Raw genomic sequence first — 24,307 nt, 5'->3', positions numbered from 1 at the left:
TGTTATTAAACTTATATAAATACAATATTATATAAATAATACAATATGAAATATTTATTTCGTCTCATGATTAAGGCTTACTTCGATAATAAGTAATTACCTGAAGTGTATTCGAGAATGCTTTAGATTTACAATAAGGTTTTTTGTCTTAAATATTTATATTTAACCCAGGACAACGTCTGTCAGCTCCGCTTGTTTTGCTACTAAACCGTCTCAATGTTTCAGATATGCTAAATTTTAACAGACTGGCGAAATTTTTTCACCACAACTGAGAGTTTTTTAAGTTTAGAAGAGGCCGGCAAGGCACTCGCGAGATATCTGGCATTGAGGGTGGGTGTCCCTAGCGGTAACACTTAATATCAGGTGAAAATCCTGCCTGTTTTCTGCTTGTTCTATAAAAAAAACGTCAAATCATAATTTTATTTTATTATTAATTTCTTTTTTTCTTTATGTACCAAACATATATGTTCCTTTAAAACTCTCGGCACTCTTTCAGTAAAAAAATCAGCGAATTATTTTTAATGAATTTTGATTTAAACGAATATAAATATTTTCCATTCAAAGAGCAAAGTGATATGTCATGAACAGTAGAGCGGCTCGATGTTCATTAGTGGCATTAATTAATGTTTAATTGAGCCAAATAGAGTATCAATTTAGCGGACGACAATTGGATCATGCATCCCGACACGCAGTAGCTAGTATTCAACTTCAATAGTAGAGTGTCACTATTAGGCAAAAATTATTTTTATTTATTTACATTACGTTGCACGTGAGACTGATCTTGCAATTTAGCTTTTCCCTTTGCGTCATATAAACATATATTGTGTTGCATTCGATAAAAAAAACTTGTTTGACTCATATTTAGGCGTCTTACTTACGCATTAATGATTTTTTTCAAAACCCTTATAATGTAAAGTTAATAACAAAAATTACAGTATTAAGTAGCTACCGTAACAGATTCCATTCGGACAAAGGCGCTTCCACACTGGCCGTAAATAACGCGACCCGTGGCGTTCAAAACAGCGGAAAGCTTGTCATTAAATCGCTAGGGTGTCGCCCCAATCGACAATCACTTAACGCTAAATTGAGCCGGTGAATAAACAAAGCTAGAATGCCACGTGACTGCACGAGTGGTACTATTGAAGCTAAATGTACCGTAATTAAATCTTGGATTTGTCTTTGAGTCATTTGAAGTGAATTAGAGCGTTTTGTTTACATGTTTGACATTTGCAGTCCGTTTTGAAAGGAATATTCTGTCATGCTGTTCCGGGTTATGTCAAATGTCAATATAAAAGTATTTAAAGCTCGAATTCTAGGACGTCAATTATACCCAAACAATGAAATAAAAGCAGTCAAAGCATGTTTTTATGAAACAAGATGGAGACTTGAGACACGAATTAGACTATGGACCTTAGTGTTGTATACACGTACATGCAGACACGTCTAAATATAGAAAAAAATATTTCTGCCTAAATAAAACCATTTGTTGCATTGTATTCCACTGTAAAAAAATATATTGGACAAATATTTCCATATTTCACCTTTAAATAGACATTTAATCAAGGACAACCCTCACCTAACGATTAAAAAACTTCGCAACAAACAGTCAATGGGTAAATAATAGCCCACACCCCGCTGCGACAAAGTTGTGGCATCACGCTGGGCGCGCGTGTCGAAAGCCAGTGTGAACGCGGCTTAATAGCCGGCAAATATTAGCATTATAAATTACTATGTTTTTTGTATCTATAAAATATTATGTTAAGTTTATTTATAAGAGAATTCGTAAAAGCAATCATAAATAACTATTGTATCGTATTGTTTCATTGTATTGAACACAACTTGAGTGAAAGAGACAAATGAATACCTGTTTAGTTGAAAATTTGCTGTTGGTACCATACTTCATTAAGGATTCAAAACAAGCAGATTTTAGTAGCGGGCCTCATATTTCTGTTCTGTCTCGTGTTTTTTCTTTATAGGCAAGTAGTTGATGATTTTATCTCAGACATGCTCACGATGTTTTCCTTCACCCCATGAGTGAGGGTTAAAGACGCACAGTACGGCGTGATATCCAACCCACACTGCCTAAACTTATAAAGAATATGTTTGAAAGGTTGAAAATCTCAGTAAACCCTTTTTGACAAGATTAGCAACGCCTGCATAGCACAGCATTTAAGCGGTCATAAAAAATCATACAGAGTCGATCGCCTCACCCCTTTGGCCCCATGCGACCCCATGCGGGTAGCACCGGTCAGATTAGATCTTAATAGATGTTTAAATGTCAATCCAGAGATTTTGGTGTTTTTTAATCATCTTTACGCGAGTATACAATATTTTAGTGTTAAGGAAACGGTAAAGTTAGTTTTGATAATATTATCAACATATTATGTTAACAATTATTATACACCAGTAATAATAATAATAATAATAATCTTTAATTCTTCTCTCACATATACATACAAGGTTACAATGATTAAAACTAAGATGATAACATTTGAAAGTGTATGTGAGAGACTGGTCTCTGTAACAGGAGACCTGAGTGACAGATAGCCAGCCTCTCCACCACCGGACCGGAACACGTACAATAGGTCATTGTATATACATTATATATATACAATAGAAGAAAAAAGTAAACGCTAAAAGGAAAACACTGCAAACAGAGATGTAAAATTAAATTAGGTGTGTGTGTGCGCATGCGCTTTTGTGTGTCTCTATGTGTATGTGTGTGCGTGTGTGTGTGTATGTGTGGGTGATTTGGTGTTTTACAGAGTAACAGTTAATAAAACTTCTGTTTCATCATAACTCAACGTTTTTTTACATTCATATTTTGATAGAGGGTAAATGTTAATTTTTCCATTTAATTTATTATATAGGTAACAGCTTAGGAAACCAAAGAATCTCTGCGAGAAAGAAGTTGTCCATTGTGTAATAGGACAGCAAGCTTTATGTTTAATCCGCTTGTTTATATTTAATTCGGGGTCGTAACTAGTTTTATAATGTTGTTTTAAAACTAATATAAAAAAATACTATGCCTTTAATGCTGGCAGTATTTCATCGATGTATTGTGAAACTTGTTTATTTAAGAGAGAGATATATATTAAATTAGTGTACCTACGCACTATATTTTTAGAATATTTTTTTAATAAATGTAGCTATGTTACTCCTGAAAATAAAAAGTATTTTTTTAATTAGGTCCAATTATTTTTGAGGTTATTCGATAAGAATTTACAAAAAAACAATATTATATTACTATAAACTATTTAATAAATGCCGTGGTGGAATATAAGTTTATAAAGATAATTTAGGACCTAAAAATCTAAGAATCTATTTTGTTTCACTAGGGTTAAATATAAAAATTGCATATGGCTTGGTCATAGTTTACCTGAAACTCAATCAATATCAATATCAATTTATTTATTTATAATGAAAAACGTTCATACATAAAATTATACAAGAAAATGTGACATCACAAATGTTACATACATTTTAAGCAACCTAGCAAGGAAATAAATTAAATATGCGACGACAAAATTAGAAATTAATAATAATAAAAAATGTTGATGAACGTTGAAAATATTTATACATAAAGACGCTAAAAGATGAGTTAACACTTGATAAGTATACTTCATTTGTATCTATATATATCTACTCAAATACAATAAACATTGTATAGATACATAGGTACACCTAACTCAGCTAAATGTGCTGATTCGATTGGTCCAGTTCGTTAATAAAACGAGTAATGTGAAGGACATTCTCACAGAAGGTGGCGACAGCGATGTCCTGTGTTTTTTTTTGTAATTAAATTTCTTCTAAACAGCTGGATTATGATGAAATTTATGGATTCGAGAATGATTAAGATTTACAATTAGATATTTTCTTGGATTTTTGACGTCTATACAAAACACCGCAAGTCTTCAACTTACTTCGCAATATATGAGTCTAAAGCCTCACAAATAATTTTCGAAATAGGTTCAGTAGATCAGAGATAACCTCCTACAACCTAACAAACTTTACCTTTATAATACTATTATAAATACTTGCATCGGTATTTTTAATAGAAAGGATTTTTATAAGCCTAAAATGATTTAAAAACTACACGAACTCGTAAATATATCTTTGTATTAAACAAACAAATTCACATATCAAAAACAACAAAGACTTTCCTAACACACAGCGCACATTGCTTGAAGACTGATCGGTATAGAAGAGGAGGTTAGTTGCAGTATTGCTTTATCTTCGGTTTTCATAACTGCTTTTAGCATCGCGTGTGACTACGCAACAAGCAGTATTATGTTAAATCGCTTTATGTATCCGCTGCTATTGTATTCATGCCTTTACCCGAGTAGAATAACGAGTGTAACAGTGTTATTTCGTTTGTATCCACCCGTTCATAATCTATCTCATTAACCCAAGAGAACGTGATCTCTGATGACGTTAATGAAACGTACTTATCTATATAAAAATGTAGGAGTATCTTGAATAATCTAAAAAAAGAGAATTTATGTTGTTTAAAGATAAAATCAATAAAAAAGTTATGGTGTCGGTACTAAAAACTCGAGACTAAACTTGAATTAAACTAACGTGGCCTGCATCAGAAATGAGGAACTTAGATGCCCTGGACAACGAAAACGACGGGCAGGTTTCTTCACAGTATAACCAAACGATCTCAAGATTCTTTGGACATATAACATACAAAGTACCTGATAACTTGGAGAAGCCTGTGGACTCACTGGTCCAACCAAGTTAAGGTAGGCTTTAGTATTAATCAGGCGGTACGGCATACCAAAGATAGGGGAGAATGCAACAAAAGAGATCCTCAGTTGGACATGCGATGTGGAACATGTGATAAGAAGCATGATGTTATGGTTTCAGGTACTTACAAGTATTTATTGAAACCTTGGAAGTTAAAAAGACAAACGGAGAGTTAGTCAGCCAGTTTATAGTGTCCGTTATACGATATTGTTTTAGAACTGGCACTAGATATAAATTAAGAAGTATACATTTTTGTAATGACGGTCGTGAAGTGAATATATGTAGTAATATGAATAATAACGATATTTTGAGTTCATTTGCTTGCTATATAAATTTTGGTATGCGATGTCAAGGTTGCTGATAAAGCACCACTTATATCAACAGAGACGTGGGTATTACTAGAAGGTATCACGGGAGTTACATATCACTAAAGTGAAAATCCCGAGCCCAAAATAAAAGTTCCCAATTTTTAATCAACAAACACATTAGAAAATTTCGAAACAATCCAGACAAATGCTGACTGCAAGTCATATTGGACATTTGCATAGTAAAGTAAATAAGACGAGCGAACAAATTATGGTTGCGGGAAATGACGAAAGTTGTAAATGGATCAGCATAATAATTTTTATTAGGTAAATCATTTCGAGCGAGGGACGGCTAACTTCACTGGCTCGCGGTAGGAGCACTCTGATTTTATAGTTTGTAGGATAAAGTGATATTTTATTATAAATTACTATACACGAGCGGTAAAGTTTCTTGATTAAGAGTTCGTATGACGAATTCATAACTAAATTTAAGATTTTTCTTTTTTTGCGCTTATGGATTGATATTGGAAAACGACCTGATGAAACTGGGACGTGTTAGATACCAAACAGATACTGATTTTAGGCCAAAAATAAAGATTAGAATGTTAATGTTAGAATCACCATGCACTTTTGATTAATGTTTATACTTATAGGCGTCTTACAGCCCTTTCTGCTTCAATTTAATCAGCAGAAGAGAATTTTGAGTGATTTGTGACTTGACATTGAATTTAGAGTGCACTTTTGATAGGGTTAATGAATCAGAGTCTTGCTTTCCTGCCTGCTCCAATTTATCTAGCATTAGTATATTGAGTGAGTCGTGTTATTGAATTTTATTCACAAGAATATAATAATACAATTTTAGCTAAACACACTCTCCTAGTCAGTATTGTTCGTTAGTACTTAGTAGTGGAATAACTATTCCGTTAAAATTAAAAAAAATCGCTATTTGAAGATATTCCTACTGCTTACAAACGTTGTATAAAAAATCATGGCGATTAAAAAGCGTTGCGGAGAGTTTATTGCCAGTTCTTCTCTTCCGTTCCTTGATTTGAGAACTGGCAGTAAATGGAAATTCACAATGAATTTAATTTTTTTGACGTTCATAAGTGTACTTCTTCACTTATATGAATAGAAATATTTTTGGTTTTTTTTTGTTTTATAACGACCTTACGGGACAGCTTAAGCAGTTCATAGACTACATAGGATAGGCAGGCTAGGAATAGCCTACCTTTCCTGGTTTCTTTTTCTGGTTTTTGGAGACTTCGCTTCTTCTCCATGGTTTTCAAGTTCGTGTTTACTTGGCCATGATACACAAACTGACACACAATTCGTCCTATTTATCTCAAAACAGACAGACACTTAGTCACCCTATTCAATGCAAATCATGAAGAATGATACCAACTCCGTACAAATTACTTGACGAAATTTTAATTTGTTATTCGGATCCCACTCAATTAGATGCCTTAACTCGCAACCCGGGGCAGTGGGTTCGAGTCCGATTGATGGATGATGGAATATAAATTTACATAATCTCATTAATTATATACAGATGTCTTGATAACTTTTAAATTACATGACTATGCAATATTATAATTTATTATGTTTTTTTATGGAAATAGTTTTAACTTTATGCCAGTTATGTATTAAGCTTTGTCGTGCTGGCCTAGTGGGATACGCGACGCTCATCTTAGAAATCGTCAGTTCGAAGCCGGGTTGTACCCAAATAGGCCGAACCAATTTGACTTAGTGTCGATTCAAGAAAAAAAACGCACTCGCGAGCCCTCTGGCATTGACAGCGTCCATGGGTGGCGGCAGTATCACTTACCTTCAGCCCGTTTGTCCCCTGTACTATAAAAAATCTTCGACAATCTTTCGACTTCGAATCGACTTAGTGTCCTTCAAGATATGAGCGTACCAATTCTCGAAACTCCGGCAATGTATCATCAGGCCTACTGCCCTGTTCTATAAAAAATCCATATATGTATGTATCGAAATTTACCTTAGTCATACGTAAAGTACTTTGACGGTTTAAGTAATGATATGTGTTGATGTATCTTTGTATATTATTTACGTGTATATAAGACTTCCCGGTATCATAAAACTAAAGTGCATAAGATAAATAACAAGGAGGGAAACACGAAAAGGGAGCGATTATGAAAAATCGTAACGCGTTTATTCGCGGACGTTGTTGAATTATTCATAAGTGAAATTGCTATTCAGTTCGCTACTCACCTGACTCCTTGTTATTTATAAACGGTGGGGGTGGCCACGCCCACTATTGGATTTTTTATATCTTTCTGATTATAAGTTTATGATAAAACACACAATTTAAAGGATAATAGATTTTTTGTTAATTATTACCTACAATACATAAGATCAATTATACCCAAATAAGTACTTACTTAGAATATTACTTAAACTTAGATTTTAGAAAATAATCAAGTTAATTGATTAATGGACTTAATTTGTGTTATTGCTTGGTCATTATAAATTAACTAAGAGTAAAAATCACCACGTCAGCAAGGATTTTAACCTTCCTGCCCTAGTGGCTTTTCCACGGTAGAAACTTTACGATCAAAAAAGAAACGAATTCAGAGAGAAAAAAACGTTTCATGTTTATGTCATAATTACATACTACATATATTCAAATTTATGGAGCTACGCAATCACATCCCAGATTGACCAAACAATATATTTTAACCAATCAATTAACGGGTGTTATTTTGTGAATTACGAAATGATTTTTAGCATTGAAAATTGTCGATTCTAGAAAGATTCCAATTTTAAAATTATCTAACCATATTCACGAAAATCTAGAAATCCTTTAAAGTCGATACAAATTGCAGCCCAAGTGTATATGTGATTGAATTTTGCCTCAATCGCGATCAGTGTCGACGGTGGAATATCAAAGAGACATAAGAAATCGAGTCACGATGCGACATCACGGCCTAACGACTTTACCGCCAAACACTCTTGATTGCGCCTACATTTTGTAAGGATTTTATTCTGAAAATTTCTAAGGGAATTAGTTTATAGTATGCCTAAAGGTTTCCTTTTTTATTTCAACGAATACTAGACGGACTGTTTGTAAAATAAAACATGCCTTTAAAAAGCGTTAAATAGTAATAAAATTGAAAATGTAATTTATAATTTTTTTTAATATTGATTAAAAATCAATAGTCAGTCACGTGACACAAAATGGTTACAGATTAGCTGTCGAATCTTAATACTGTTTAGGAGTTTAAACTCTGTGGAGGCTGTTTCTGAACGAAATGTGTATGTTTAAAAAAATCTGAACGCGCGACGCCATCTTGAAAATCGTTTTGGCGGTTTTTGTAATTGTTATGTTTGATTTGAATTATTGAAGCCAATAAATAACTAGCCTCAATATTAAAAACAATCCGCAAAATTCTTGTCTTACTCCGTTATAAAACTCTGACTTTACTATATGTCTCTTTCAATAACCACGTAAATACTATTTGTGAGAAAGAAACAAAATAGATTATGTTAAAAAAAACTCGTAACTGTTCAGTATCGAGAAGAAATATAATTATAGTATTTGTCATAATAACTGGATTTCCGAAAGCCGTCATCTCTTACGATTAGCGTAACTCAGGATTAGCTCGGCTTCGCATAAAGCGATAATCCTCTCGCACTCCGCTCGCTCACCGTAAGCAAAAACTCAATTATCATATTTTATACCTCATGATACTTACGAAAAAGATATTCAATTATATAATTTTCTCTGTGAAAAGGGATTCCCTTTTCATTTCTCATTTGGATTTTTCTCTTAAGCAATTACGAGTGCGCCTCGGGGATGGCAGGATTGGATCCGAATACATTTCCACGTCGGATGAGAACATTCTAATTTATCTTTAACAACGAGTGGAATGTTATGTTAACTTATGCGCGGACCGCGATGGCTGTGTTTTCGTTTAATAAAACTGTATTTCGTGGATGATTTTATGAGTTTTCGAGTTATGAATTTATTTGCGAGCGGAATAGAAATGAGCTCATTCACGTTGGATTAACATTATTTATATGCGATGCAAATAAAAGTTTGCGCTGCGAAATGAGCCTATTTGCATTCTTTCAAACATAAACGAAGTTCTGGATCCGCTCAAGCGGTCTCCGCGAATTGAATTCCGGGAACTGTCGGATCGGATTCCCTAACTCGGGTAATCGTGTTGCGCGGGAACACAAATTATTCGAGCGCCGAAACTCGGTAACTTCGTCAACCCTGTAAGGCTTAGAACAAAGAACTGCCACAATTGGCCATACGGCGGTGAGGCTACCTGGTTCGATGGAAGTTTTAAAAATGCCGGCTCTTTGATACGAAACTCGATAAGGCCTCCCCACGGGACGCGTAAATACAATTTGCGAGGAATCGTTCGTGCCTTTGACGTCGCGACTGTTTCGTTTGAAGTTTGCTTGTTTACTCTCGCTATGTGCCAGGTAAATAGACAAAAAATTATATCGTTTACACTTGTTTTAACAGGGTACAGTTTTGCATATCAATTGTATACCATACTCGTTTTATTGGTACCATAACAGTAAGATTATGTATATTGGAGTATGTTTGTATGTGTATTGGAGTCTCAACTCTAACTAACTGAACCAAGAGTTCAAGTGCATGGCCGCTAATAAAAGATTTAAGTTGTCGCCTCGTAGATTGTACCGGAGATCCCAGAGCTGATGCCTTCCCTCGCTCAAAGAATAAGTATCACAACATGCTGCCAGCGGTACACTGCCACAGGGTACAAACTTTATAAATTTGTTTAATTTTTTTTTATTAATTTTTATTATTATTAAAACTATGTAGGTTATAAAATTGTAAATACTGTTTATTTGTGTTAAGTATAAAACGACAATTTTATTTTATCTATTACTTCTATGATTGAGACATTTCTACTAATTTTGCTGTATTAGAAACGTCAAAATTAGTCGCCAAATATTATCTATATTGCGTTTATTATTATTAAAACTATGTAGGTTATAAAATTGTAAATACTGTTTATTTGTGTTAAGTATAAAACGACAATTTTATTTAATCTATTACTTCTATGATTGAGACATTTCTACTAATTTTGCTGTATGAGAAACGTCAAAATTAGTCGCCAAATATTATCTATTTTGCGTCTGAATCTTTAGTAGATTTATATTTATAAACTATAGAACTGAATACCACAAACACAATTTCTACAACACACGTCAAAACCCTTATAACTAATAAGTGTCATTGATATTAATATTATTATGATAATAACCCATATAAGTATGATATTAGATGTAGGCGTTTTGTGTTATTCAATTTGCGATGGAACCCTTTCGAGACTCACTCTAATTAATACAATTAAACGTGTAATTACAGACTTACGATGTAACAGGGCCGACACGAGTGGCTCTCGTATTAATATTATTTCATATTGCGTATTCTCTTTATGGATGGTTTAAAAGTAATGACAAACGGATGTACTATATCGTAAACTAAACGTTACGTTATCACTTACAATTGTCTTAACTTTATATTACTATTAGTGTGTTGTTGTCATGTATTATTTTGTGTATCATATATAAGTGTAACCTGATGTGGATGCATCCAGTGTGTTTGTATTTGTTTTATTTTTGACTTTGTTTTTATTAAGGATGTCTCTGTTTGGTTTCCCAATAAATAAATAAATAAATAAATTATAAAATATATATAATTTCTCACTTTTTCCAACTAATAAAGTTTATTTTTTAAGTTGTTTAATTACGAAAAATTATTTAACACACCCAAACAAAGATAAACAATATTGTCAAAAGAGCTGTTACTATGACGTCATACCCTGAATAGAAAGAACTATTTCTGCTTAATATATATATATACAATAACTCGAAATCAATAATATTCTTTACTCGTGGGTATCTCCCTTAGCCAGCTGAACGCATAAGGATACAATACAGCCCAAGCTGAGTCAGTCAGGCTAGATTTTGAACTAGATTCCATTCAAAACAACCAACCACTAGGGTATTCAGGTCGTTGTGGCTAATGTTTAAGTTTGGAGTAAAGTCCCACTTCCATTCCCCCCTTTTTTATAATTTTTCAATGTGACAACCCTATTACAATTAACAATAACGCGAATTGTCGCTCGCATGTCGCTTACAGACTCATTGTACGCATTAATTTATACCTTTTTTACGCAATAACATTTAATTGGAGTTTATTCATCATTTAATTTTTCTAATTTGATAACTCTTGAATTGGAATTTATGACTCAGGGTGACGTAATGTATCAATTTAAGCGCGTAATACGAACAAATGCATTTCTATTAATTTAAAGTATCTACGCCTGTTAAACGTTTCGAATTTGAATACCACGAATATCCATTAATAATAATAAATTTCCTATCAAATCAATTATACTATCCAAGTTTTGTTTTCTATAGATTAGACGGTACTATATTGCATAAAAAATGTTTTTTTTCCGGTTTAAACGTAATTAGTTGTTAAATAGATAGTGAGAAATCTTTTGTTTCTTAGGTGAGATAAATTATTTTTTTCTAAATATTTATTCTTACAGAATAATATAATCTAAATCATGGTATGTTACATTTAAAAATCACCGTGGCTTTGTTAATTTTATAATAGCAGTATTTTTAGGAGCGAAACGGATAAAAAATATTTTTCGTTAAGGTATAGTTCCGATAGAAATTCGACGCTGTTGTTTATATATTCTTGAAAACTTTTCCTTCGACGTCAATTTCACCATGGTTTGTGGGCACTTTAATTCATTGTGTACACATATCGTGTTGGTATATATAATATGTGTTATCACTTTGTATAAGATACAAGCTGACCCGGCGAACTTTGTTCCTCCAGTTTTTTTTTATTGGAAAAAAATACAAAAAAATTAAATACCTACATTAATCATTCATTATTATTTCTGTATTTTAGTACATAGGTTGCATATTTGCTCTCGTGATTGAGAAGCACGAAGTCGAGCCATACTATCGCGGCGCTGTTCACGTGCAATTTCTTGTTCTTCTTCAGTCCTTTCATTTGCAGTATTTCGTATTCTTCTTGCATTACGGCTTTGTCGGGAAAGATTCGATCGTCTTTGAAAACTCAAATTTTCAACCATACCGAGTTTTATAGATCACTGTTTATACGAATGGACAATGGCACTATCATTACATTATAATTGTTAATTATTTATTTAATAGAAATAGTTTGAATATTGATTTCTTACAAATATCAAATTGTCATTACATAGCTGTCATTATACGTCAATAGCTATCATTTGGGTTTTCTTATTCCAAGTCTGATTCCTTTTTGTTATACCACGTTTTATAGTGACTGACGTTTCATGTCAAGTCACACGGGAACGCTGTCGAACGGGATAAAAAGTATCCTATGTCCGTCTCCTGGCTCTAAGCTACCTCCATACCAATTTTCACCCAAATCTGTTCTACCGTTCTTGAGTTATAAGTGGTGTAACTAACACGACTTTCTTTTATATATATAGATATTGCGTTAAGAAACCTTTGGAAAAGAATAACTTGGAATACATTTAAAGCATTTTTATATAATTATATGATTTTAGTATCTACCTCATCATTGCTTACAAGTAGCAAGCATTTACAATAATTATCTAAACCTACAAAGTAATTATACAAATAGTAAAAAATATTAAAAAGAAAATCGAAACAAATTAGAAAAGTTTCTTCCTTGTAGCTGTTTACCTTTAACGCTGGCAGCATTTCCTCGCTTTATTGGGAATAATAAAAGTATAATTATATGTGAAAATATAATTAAAATTATAACCTAATTATATCATTATTGGTCCTGTTTTCGTAATATAACAATATCTTATACTCCGAAATCGGACTTATGAAAAAGAAGAAATTGGAGTATACAGTCCCGATGTTAAATGTATTTAGCATCGGGACTGTATACTCATTTGATACTATTATTAATACTATTACTAATTTTATATTGCCATTTATAAAAAAAGTACACAATCAAATATGTTTATCAAATGGAGAAGTTTACATATGTATTTACAGCCAATAATCCTTTTTCGGAAAGCTTAAAAAACGCCCCGAAAGCTTTCTTCGGAGCTTACAAAAGTGGGATGTTTTAAAATAAGCAGTTTAGAGTCCGTCGGGAGTGAAGACTCGGTGCATTAGGTTGGATCGACGCAAATGTTATTTTCTCTTAGGATTATTCCTATTACGAATTTAGCTAGCATTTAATTTATACGTGGAAATATTTTATAGACATTATATGATAATATTTGGACACAAAAATTATTCAGTTACAAATTTAATCAGCTCGAGTAGCCCGCAATATTGCAGCACTCACAAGGGGACAGAAATATAAATTATAATTTATAATTATATATATACTCTTTGTATTGAAAGTCGCATAGGTCTATGCATTCACTACAATGTATGTATGACGGAATAAAAAAATTGTAAGTCACTATAAAATCACAAATGAATTACTTATTAATAAAATATTGACAGTGGAAAAAATAACTTATACTTAATGTTTTATTTTTCTTTAACTGAGTGCCCAATTAAGAGGCAATTAAGGAATTCATAAATATAGGTCCTTATTACAATTCTTAAAAGGCCGGCAACGAACTCGCGAGCCCTCTGGCATTGACATTGTCCATGGGCAGTGGTATCACTTAACATTAGGCGAGCCTCCTGCCCGTTCTGTAAAATATTTTTGTTTAAATTTATAGATACATCTTTTTTATATGTTTAATATGCAAAATGCATTCTCAAGAAAAGTTCTTCATTCAGATAACATAAATTCAAGGTGAAAGATAGAAAGTGTTGGGTGAAATGCTAGCTTATTCATGCCTTCGTCGCGAGCACATTACTTGATTACGGAGCGGTCTGCAACAAGACTGTTTCCATTGCTACACGAGAAAATCATATATTATATATCTCATATCCCATATATAATGATATTAAGTAAATTATTATTCCTTCTAAAATACATCAAACCTGGCTAACAATATACACAATCATATCAAAGTAAGTTAATATTATTGTTCCGTATTAAATAAAGTATTCGTCTCTTTCTGGCAAATTGTGTTAACCATGTAAGGAAATGAGACAATAAGCGTTTCGTTAAACGGTGTGACTTTCCTGGCATTTATAAAGTACTTCGCATTATAAAACAAATAAGGGGTAGATTTAAAATTCTGCATAGAAAATTATTATCTCACCTATACCGCAGAACTAAAAAACTTTGACTATGATTATGTTTTCAAATACAATTATTTCATTTTGTTAATATATAATAACGGCGTAACTAACTAGGTTTTTAAAATTTTTTTTTAATTTAAATTTGTTTTATTAAAACAAATGAACGAGTTGATTTTAATTCAGTATTTAAAATATTGTTATCCTACGAAAGTAGTTGTGTTGATGATCCTGTTTTTCCAAACAATGATTTTCGTCCAATTAGATACGAGTATTTATTGGTAATGATATATAAACTTTCCGCTGCACATGCCTTCTATATTTTCACTTCTTCTTAGATTTTATTCAATAAATATTTAAGTTAAAATAAAAGCAAACGTTATCTAAGTCGGTACTAACCCCACAACCGCGTAATTCCACAAATGGCTGTAACCCGAGCCGCGCGGGTTTAAAATTGAAATTTATATGCACGCATTATATATGAGGCGGGATTATGGCTCAAAGAAAATGATTGTGGACTCGCGGCCTCACCCAGGAGACCGGATAGTTGACTGGGATAGTAATTCGAGTGGATTACATACGAGATATACGGTACAAAATTACGTGTCACGTGCCGTATGAATTTAGTAAATTGGTTTTAAAATGCACAGTTTTTTTTCGGATGTGATTTTTTGACAGTTGTATTGAATATCAATCGAAGAGGAGCGGAAATTTTAATTACTTATATTAAATACAATTCTAAAGTAGATTGCCCGAAAGCGCGGTTCTCATCCTAAGTTCATGTGAACAACACACAAAATATATGATGAATTCAAACACAGACAGATTATTTTTTTAAAGTATTAGGAAACAGATACACAAAGCTCAGACGTCCAACCGGATGAATTATCAACTCATGAAGAATATTGTAGTAAAAATAACTTGCAACGATTTAAAAAACTCTGCTATGTTGTAGCAGATAATAAAGGCAAGCATGAATTGAAGCATGAAGATAATAAAGCATGTCATAAAGGCATATTTAGATGGCAGTGCACAATTATAACAGTATTTGTTATGGGATTAGGAGAACCAGTAAGCACCATAAGAGAAATATAGATAGCGAAAGATGTCAGTTGGAGAAGAGTAATTTGCATACTTCATGTGCATGCTGAAAATCACCAATTTTCTTTAAATTGGTACCAAAATTGCAACTCCCATTTTATACTTTTGTTGGGAATGCGCATAGAGTGTTTACTTTTGTTTCTGTGTTCTGTAGGGTGTCGCCATAAAGAAATCTGGGAGAGGCTTAATATATCCAACTCATAGGGCTCAACCTTAAACCACGTTAGTCTAAAACACTTAAGTCCAGCAGATAAGATTATTTAACAATAACTCCAGCATGTATCAAGAAAAGGAGCGCATGGCATTCTTTTTGCATTCCACATCAAAATTTGCCACAGATTACAACAGTAAATAAAGATCTCGATAAATAAACTGTGTAATAAGTTTTAAAGTATTAATATTCCATTTATATAAAAAGCGAGAGGCGTCCGCGTCTCGGTAATTTCGTGAGGGAGAGACGATTACGCCGATTAAATATGCATTAACGAATTTTTCTCCTTAAAAGCTGAAAAAAACTGCGTAAAAGGAAAATTGGCAATTAGGGCCGTGCCGTACCTACCTTTCACTTAAAATTAAATTTTCTTCTTAAAGATACACAAAGTGGTGTTATTTTTTAATGTCTTGCCTTTTAAGCTTTATTAATTTCTCGTCTAAACAATTTTAATAACTTTATCATTTATATTATTAATGTTCTTCAAGAAAAGAGTAATTACTAATTCTCACGCATCGCACTCTAGAATAGAGATTGTCCATGGGCGTAGCACTTAACATAAGATGAATTCCTGCCCGCTTCCTTTATTGATGTATTAAAATCCTAAACGGGACGTTATCAAACTCCTGGTAATAATATATGTACGTTTATGAAGAATGCAATTACATATATAAACTATATAACTATATTACATGTAAATATATAAAAATATAAACGTAGAGACCAAATATTATTTTGTAAAAAATCAATTGCTATACATGATTCTGTAGTGAAAATACGCTACGCCGGAGACGCTAGCTTTGACTTTCTTTGAAGTACGCAATAATTTAAAAAATTATATTTTAAATTTACTCTCATATATAGGACTAATTATGTAGTTATTAATATACTATAATGTATTGCTAGTTTAGTTACTATGCTATTTACCTTTGAATGATTGATAAATGATTAATAGCGTGATATATGTATTACACCCATGTCAGCGTTTTAAACAAACCAAGACTTGATGATATTCGGGTTCATTAATACTATAAAAACTCATACGCAAAAATACCCAATTTCGCACAACGAATTCCACAATTTTTCATATTATCATAAATTGGAAAAAAAGAAAGTTTAAACACATGCAAACCACATTACTTTCCGTTCTTGCCCTCGCTAACATTACCGAATTGTATCCTTTGATATTCAACGATCATGAATAAATGATCAAAATATAGTTGTAACATAATACAGCGTGTTCACAAAATGAAAATTAATTATGCAAAGAGATAAATTGACAGTAATTCGTGGATACAGCAGCGGCGCGTATAAGTGGGTGTTAATAATTATATCAGCCGCAGAACGTTTTAGGCTTGATGAAAGAAGGTTAAGACGATAGCTTTATAACCGTTAGGATATGACGTAATTAGACGTTGCAGGTGTTCCAAATTTAAATTCTAAAACTGTTCGTTAATCAAATTTATGATAAGTTTTTAAGTGTAGAATTTTAGTAAGTAATCTTTTATGTAAAGTAATAATAATGTATGTATTGGGTATCTATCTATCTATACAAATCTCAAAATCAAATTTAGACAACTGTTTTTTTTTACGAAAGTAAGTTCTCTTCGTCTATAATAATAATAATAATCGTAATAATAATAATATAAGCCTTTATTCAGACATACATTTTAAACTAATGTCTCTAGTGAGTCGGAGACACCGACAACCCAACTGTTTGCCCAACTTCTGCAAAGGCCTCCATTTATTTCCACTCTGCTCTGTTCTGAGCTTTCCTAGTCCATATTTTCCCAGTAAGGGTTTTATTTCGTCTTCGCACCTTCAAAACTGTCCAGCTCGTTTTCTTCTTTTATGTCTTTTTGGGATATTATCTTTTTGTTCCACTTTTCTATACATCTTATTATATAACCAGCCCATTTCCAAAGCGACCTTATTATCCTCTAAATACCCTCTCTTCGTCTACAAAATGTTTAATAACAAAACAAGACAAATTTAGCTTTTATTAAATAGGTAAGATTACCCAATACATCAATATACATAAGTGAACGATTATTCAAAGTTTATGTAACACACTAAAACAGGGCGTTACCTCCCCCAGTGTCGCTATAATCAGTTAATTGCATGAATAATTGAACAGTCATTACCTACACTACACCTAACACTCTGATAGCAATCTACACAACATTAATTATAGCTGAGCAACGTATATGAGCATATTTTATGCGTTTATGCATATATTTTGGTTTAATGCAAGTGCTTATACAAATTGCAGTAATCGTATAGTTTTGTAGTCTGTATTATGGTTTTGGCTTAGAAGCGTATATAGGTATGATTAGTATGTTTAATTAAATGACTAGTGTGATTGGATTAGGGATGTAGTTGACTAGAATTCGATTGTGTTTTGTTTTAAAACAAAAGGCTTTCTTCATTCGTCGAACAGAATGGTCGTGCGAGTCTTTGCATTGATTAACAGTTACAATCAGACAGTTCAAAAAATAACTACTAAAGCGGGAGCGATATAAATTATTTCCCAGATAAACAACCATTTAATGTAGACGTCAGATTGAATCTTATTTCATCATTCATACTAGTCTACCAATAGAAAAACCTTTAAAAAATGTTAGTAAGTAGTAAGTATTAAAGAGATATAAGATTTATTGTTAAAAACCCAGATCCATGAAACATTTAATAACTATTAGGAGTTCACTTTATAGAGATCATTTAGGTTATTCGAAGGTTAAATTGTCCCAGCCTAATCAAAATAATGATTAACACCATTAAGGCTTAGTATTCTCTTTGTTGAACTCTAGTTGAATATTCATATTAGAGAATCTTTAAGGAGATATTCCCTCTCGGAGTGGAAAACCAATTAATAGAGGCACGGTTCGTTAGGCCACCCTGTAGGGTTGACCCGTGCAGATAATGGAGTTTTCTACTTGTGACGTCGTAATATTTGTGATCTTTGGCTTTAATGAATGGCGGTTGTAAGTTACTTAATAAATCGAACAAGTGGAACGCAACTAATCAAGTATTTTTAAAGAGCTCGCGCACTACTATGATCCTGCAGAGATAGTTTCAAGAGAGGTTTCAAAAGAGTGTACTAGTTCTTTTTTTTTTTAAACAGGGATCAACGTGCAATTAGCTCAATTGAAGTTAAGTTATACCGGCAACGCACTTGTAGCCCATTGTTAGCAATGGGCTACAAGTGCGTTGCCGGCCTTTTAATCACTAGTAACATTTTCTTAGTCAGGTTAGCTTATCTTTAGAGAAACCAAACATGGCAATCCAGTTAATAAAAGTCGAAAAGTCGTCACAAAAGTATAACATAATATAAATAACGAAAACGTTATTTCATACAAATGCTTAAAAATGATTTTGGAAGTTGTCAAAGTCAAAATATAATTATATAAGGGCAATCAGGGCAAGAGAGAGCCGAATTACGTTGTCAGTGTGCGGTGGCCGGTATGCTGACTCATCAATTATTAGCACTTGTAATGAACGCAAATCCTTTGATTCCATTGAACGAATACTCAGGGGAATTTTGTGTATAGGGGATGAGCGGTAGCGTACGAGGTCTATTGAAATGTTAAAGATAGAATGAAAAAACTGTATTAGCAAGTAACATTAGCCTCTACGCACGAGAAGTCCCTGTGCCGTGGAAATTTAGTCTTCTCGATTTGATATGTAAAATATATTTTTTAAAGATTTGGGTATCAAATATCAATAGCAAATTTATGGAAATGTAAATAATATTAAAATATAATCTTATTTAATATCTTTATCTTATCAATGTGGTAACACTCGTAAATGTTAATTTGTAAGGAAAACAGGCCGATCACTAGAAAAATTAAAAGTGAAAGTCGTAATAAGCATCAGAAAGAAACATTTAATTGCTTTTCTCCTTCTTTCCTTCAGTGTTGTTAAAACAATTGAATTAAGAACAATTGAATTTAGAACAACTGAATTAAACAATTGAATTGCCCTGCTTGAGCATAGATAACTGAACAATCATAACTCCAATTCTATATTCAACTAATAATGTAGCAGATCGTAGCCCCCTACAACTTATACCGGTATCGCGTCGGAACATCAAGTATGCACTAAGAGAATGTCGTAGCAGCGCGACACCTCGGCCGCCGTTCATTTCATTGTCTCCAATCTCTGACGCGATGTAGTGTTTTGAATTTTGCAACACGAGACACTCTTGACACTTTCTTTGTGCTTGAAGTCATTTTGAGCAATTCATTTGTGTTACAAACGTTTGTCTTTTACAAAACAGATTAGGAAATGGTTGTTTTTGTTATTGCTTTAATAATGTTTTTTTTATATTTAATTTAGACAAACAATGGAAGTGAAAAGTAATTAAAACCAAAATAGGATTCGTAGTTTTAAGTAAGAAACTATGTACAAGGGAATAGTTGTTTTTTGTAAAGCAATAGTTTTTTGAAAGCATTATTAAACGTTAGAATTTTTTTATACAAATTTATTTGTAAATTTTTCACGCTCTCATAGTCAAAAGGTGATCCAAGATTTGTATATGATATAAGCTTTAATATTTATATATATTTTACGCTACGTATTTAAATAAGGTTTTAATGAATATACAGACGCAGGCAAACAGTCCAACATACAACATCTTCAGTCAGTATACAACATCTTTGTACGCTGAGCTTCATACGTTTTACATTTAGTTTAAATGTTACTTCAATTCAAATAGAAGAACTGTGATTGAATGACATAATTTATTGTTTCAGTACCGGAGCCTATCGCTCGTCACCGGCGGGTTCGGACGCGCCCCCCGCACCCCCGCTCTTCCTACCCCCGCACCTCTCGCATCTATCGCAGCATCTCAACCATTTGTCGCAACCCTTCTTCCCCTTGAAAGGTATGTGTAGGTATATTTAAGCAGGTTTTATGACCCTTACAAATTCGGAAGAGGGCAGCGCCGCAATAAATACGTTTCGCAATGTATTATTTTAAATAGGTGATATTTTATTTAATTAATTACGATAGTTTAAACTATCGTCCCTTGCAAGCAACGTTTTGATATACAATTTATATCACATATCCGTTCTGCAAAAATATTTGAGTATTTGTCAAATTTGTTTATTGTTTTGTTTTATAAGTTAAACTATGTGTAGTCCTAGTAATAAGTACAATTTCTACAGTCTCAAAATACGTATACTCGGCGTAATGAAGACCGCGAAATAATATAGGAAAAGTTACATCAAATTTTATAAGGAAGCAAACCACAACATCAAGCTGCCACACTTTGTAAATAATATTTATTGTATTTAAATATTAATTGAACTTGGTTTTGATACCTCCAGCGGAAACCACCATAGTTGGTATATAGCTAATTTCTAAATCAAGACAAGTATATTCTTAATGCAGAAAACCTTTATCCGTTTACAAAACAATTCTCGTAGCGTCTCGTAGAGGCTCTACGCAGCGAGACAGGTGGACATTTTAGTAAGGAAGTCTGTCTAGACTTGGCTCGTTCAAATCGATTAAAACAGTTTTGTAGGCAATTAGTTTTAGCTTGTTACTAAATAGCTTTTGAGTTACATACAAAATATTTGTTACTCGTGTTCTATGTATCTATGATGACACATAATAATTTATCTTATATGCTCGTACAACATAGCAGGAAAATTTTCCTCATTTGTTTCTCAAGAGAGCTGTCAAAAAGCCTTTTAAAGAAGTTTGATATTGCTACTAGTTATATTTTAAAGTTTTATTTGACAGATATAAATGCGATTTTCTTACATTACATTTCTCAACGTCTGAAATGTTTTTCAATAATAACCTAAACCATGCGGGAAGTTTTATTTAAAAATTTGAAAACAAAAAAAAAAAATTTGGAAACTCATTATATAATTGCAAAATTTACAAAATATTTTTTATTTACAGGTTGGGGTGCCCCTTGTCCCTGCTGCCCCAAAGAAGAGGCGCGTTCATCAAGCGTGGCGGAACTCAGACGCAAAGCACACGAGCACTCAGCAGCTTTATTGCAATCTCTCGCCAACTTCCAATCAAGAGCTCTTCTGCCGTTACCACTACATCTTCCCCCCTTATCGCTGTCTCTCTTACCACATGATGCACAGCCTTCAACCACGCAAGCTGAGCCGCAGAAACATATAGAATAATAATCCACAATATCTTGTTGATTCTAAAATGTACGGATCTGGAATAGTTGGCGTATTACGTATTTGGTAGTTGGTTAATTATATTTGCGCTTTATTACAATCTCATAGTGACTATATTAGTTAATTGTGCATTCTTTATTTTTTAAGGGAATCTACTATTTCTTTATAGTTCTACTTAAGTTATTAAAATTACTTCCTTCACTGACTTTACATTTAATTTGGTCATTGAAAATACTCCCAGAACGGAGACCAAAAAAAGCCAAATTTCTTTGACATAAAATAGAATTTATAAAGCTCTGTCGTTAACTGAATTACATAGTATTAATAGCAGAAATACTCCGTTGTAAACACTATATTACTTGTTATGTTTGTATTTAAAGAAATAAAATACCGTGTCGTGAATTCTGTGCCAAATATATGTCTGTGCCATGGTATCATAATATTATACAATTATAAAATTAATATTGAATTACAGCCGTTTTCTTTGTATATCAAAACTTTGTAGTAAATTCAACTCGATTTGAAATATTATCAAACATAACTTCGTATTGATTTAAGAAACAACTTTTTTCTTTAAAACTGTATATTTACGTAACTAGATTTAACGTTTTTGACAGTAGAACCTAGTTGAATATATCTATGTACATAGTGAGTTATTTTAACTATTTAATCTACCATGACTATGACACTGTATTAAGAGCTTACGTCAAGTATCACTCCGCTAAATAGTTTAACGCAGGCATATTTTACTATCTATTTTATTAAACTAAAGTAAAAGTCTTTCTTAATACTTAAGATTTTTTTCGAAATTAACAAATAATACACTAAAGCCGCCACTTCCAAATGTCAATTGTCAAATAGTGATGCGACGTTTAATACCTTGTCAATGTCATGGTTGAGCATGTACCATAGGTAATATTAATGTTACCGTCAGTATTTTCGACCAAAAACTGTATAGAATTTCGTTTTTGGAATGTAAATAAAATACTCCATTTTGTTTAAAATTTTAGAATAATTCTGATTATAAATAAATGTAGATTAAGTCTGATGATGTCATTACTACCTATTTATTTTATACAGCAATAATTTTGGTATTTTTTTCTTGAGCGGAGAAAGTTTTTTTTGACCTCTTAGACTTTTTAATAAATATATTAATGCAATTAAATTAACTCCAAATTTTATTCATGAAATTCTTTCATGTAACGAAACGTAATTAGATTTATATTCAGTGATAAACAAATAAATTAAGGTAATATTATCCAACACATTAATGCTTATGTAATTAAATAAATCTATTTCCGGTGTGTCTGTAAATATTTACGTATGTCTGAACTACTGCACCATGCACGAGTTAGGGAATTGTTGTCGCCGGTTGTATATATTTAATTTTATGTTAATATTTAAGCACAATGTATTATAACACGTAGACTATTAGATACACATGGCTAGTTGTTTTAATTATTATCAAATAAAACATTTATCAAAGTTTCTGTGTTTCATTAAAACTATCTCGTTATAGTTGTGAGAAACGGTTAAGAAATTTTAAATGCAAAAATTTAAAAGCTCTTTTGATTTAGGTAGTATAAGGATCTCTCTGGGATGGTACTCAGTAACTCCCAACAGTGACAGCGATCTTGATTAGAACTTCAATTTTTAATTCTTGTACCGAACATTCCCAAGGATGCGACCTTACGGAAAGTAAAAGATATTTTTCGAAATTGCATACAGGAACATCGGATGGGTATCGCTATTGAAGTACCGAAGTTGTTTTCTTATAACATAAAGATGTTATGCCGGTTTTGTTGCAATTTACTCTATTTTACTCTGTGAAAGAGAAGCTTATGTATTCGGTAAATAACTGTAGTGATTTATCGGGACTGTATCGTCTGATATGCCCAAAGAATTTAATCTAATTTCGTTACGGTTACCCAATAAAAAAATTCGCTGCAAATAGATTCTAAGTATTAATGCTAAGTCACGCATCTAACTAGTAGCCTAACACAAAGTATTAGTGAAAAACTACTACACTGGTGGAAATCGAAAGGATTTTCCCGTAAGTAATTGATTTATTATATTTATACAAAAGACTACAAGTATATATAATATAAAGCGTACCGTGTGATTAATTAGTATAGTAGTAATTATATTTCATTAATTTGTGTAATTAAACAGTAGAGACGCTGGTACTAGGACAAAATTAGATTAAATTTAATATATTACTTCGATACGGATAGTTACCCTAGAAGTAACCGAAATCTAGATTATGCATCTACAGCTAGAGTTTACCAATTGGAGCTTTCATTATAATGAAAAAGATTATAGTAATGGAATTAATAAGAAATAAATAGCGGGCTATAAAACTCATACGGAATTCTTTAATAAACAGTTATAATGAAGGTGTATACACTATGTATATCTTTTTTCAACAGGGGATTTTACTTTTAAATGGTACACGATTTTTTAGGGCTGATACTGTAAAGACTCATCTTCAAATGTATGGCCCCTGAGATGTTACTGTAACCGCGGAAATATGTAGAAATTGGCTATTTGTTAATTGTTGAGGCCAGAGTAACTTTCATAGATCA

At 32.5% G+C, this 24,307-nt stretch overlaps 1 protein-coding gene across 1 annotated transcript in view; it reads left to right on the top strand.

The window, feature by feature from the left end:
* The window catches only part of LOC110995452 (dorsal root ganglia homeobox protein), a 65,249-nt gene extending 42,073 nt beyond the window's left edge, over positions 1-23,176 (top strand). Inside the window, exons 8-9 of the mRNA XM_045632978.1 lie at positions 20,328-20,458; positions 21,487-23,176. Coding sequence (XP_045488934.1) covers positions 20,328-20,458; positions 21,487-21,722 — 367 coding nt within the window. The 3' untranslated portion in view covers positions 21,723-23,176. The remainder of the gene's footprint in view (positions 1-20,327; positions 20,459-21,486) is intronic.
* The last annotated feature ends 1,131 nt before the right edge of the window (positions 23,177-24,307 follow it).

The sequence above is a fragment of the Pieris rapae genome, chromosome 21 (assembly GCF_905147795.1).
Source record: "Pieris rapae chromosome 21, ilPieRapa1.1, whole genome shotgun sequence".
NCBI classification, from domain to species: Eukaryota; Metazoa; Arthropoda; class Insecta; order Lepidoptera; family Pieridae; genus Pieris; species Pieris rapae.
The sequence above is the reverse complement of the archived record's forward strand: the minus strand, read 5'-3'. Positions and strand labels throughout refer to the sequence as shown.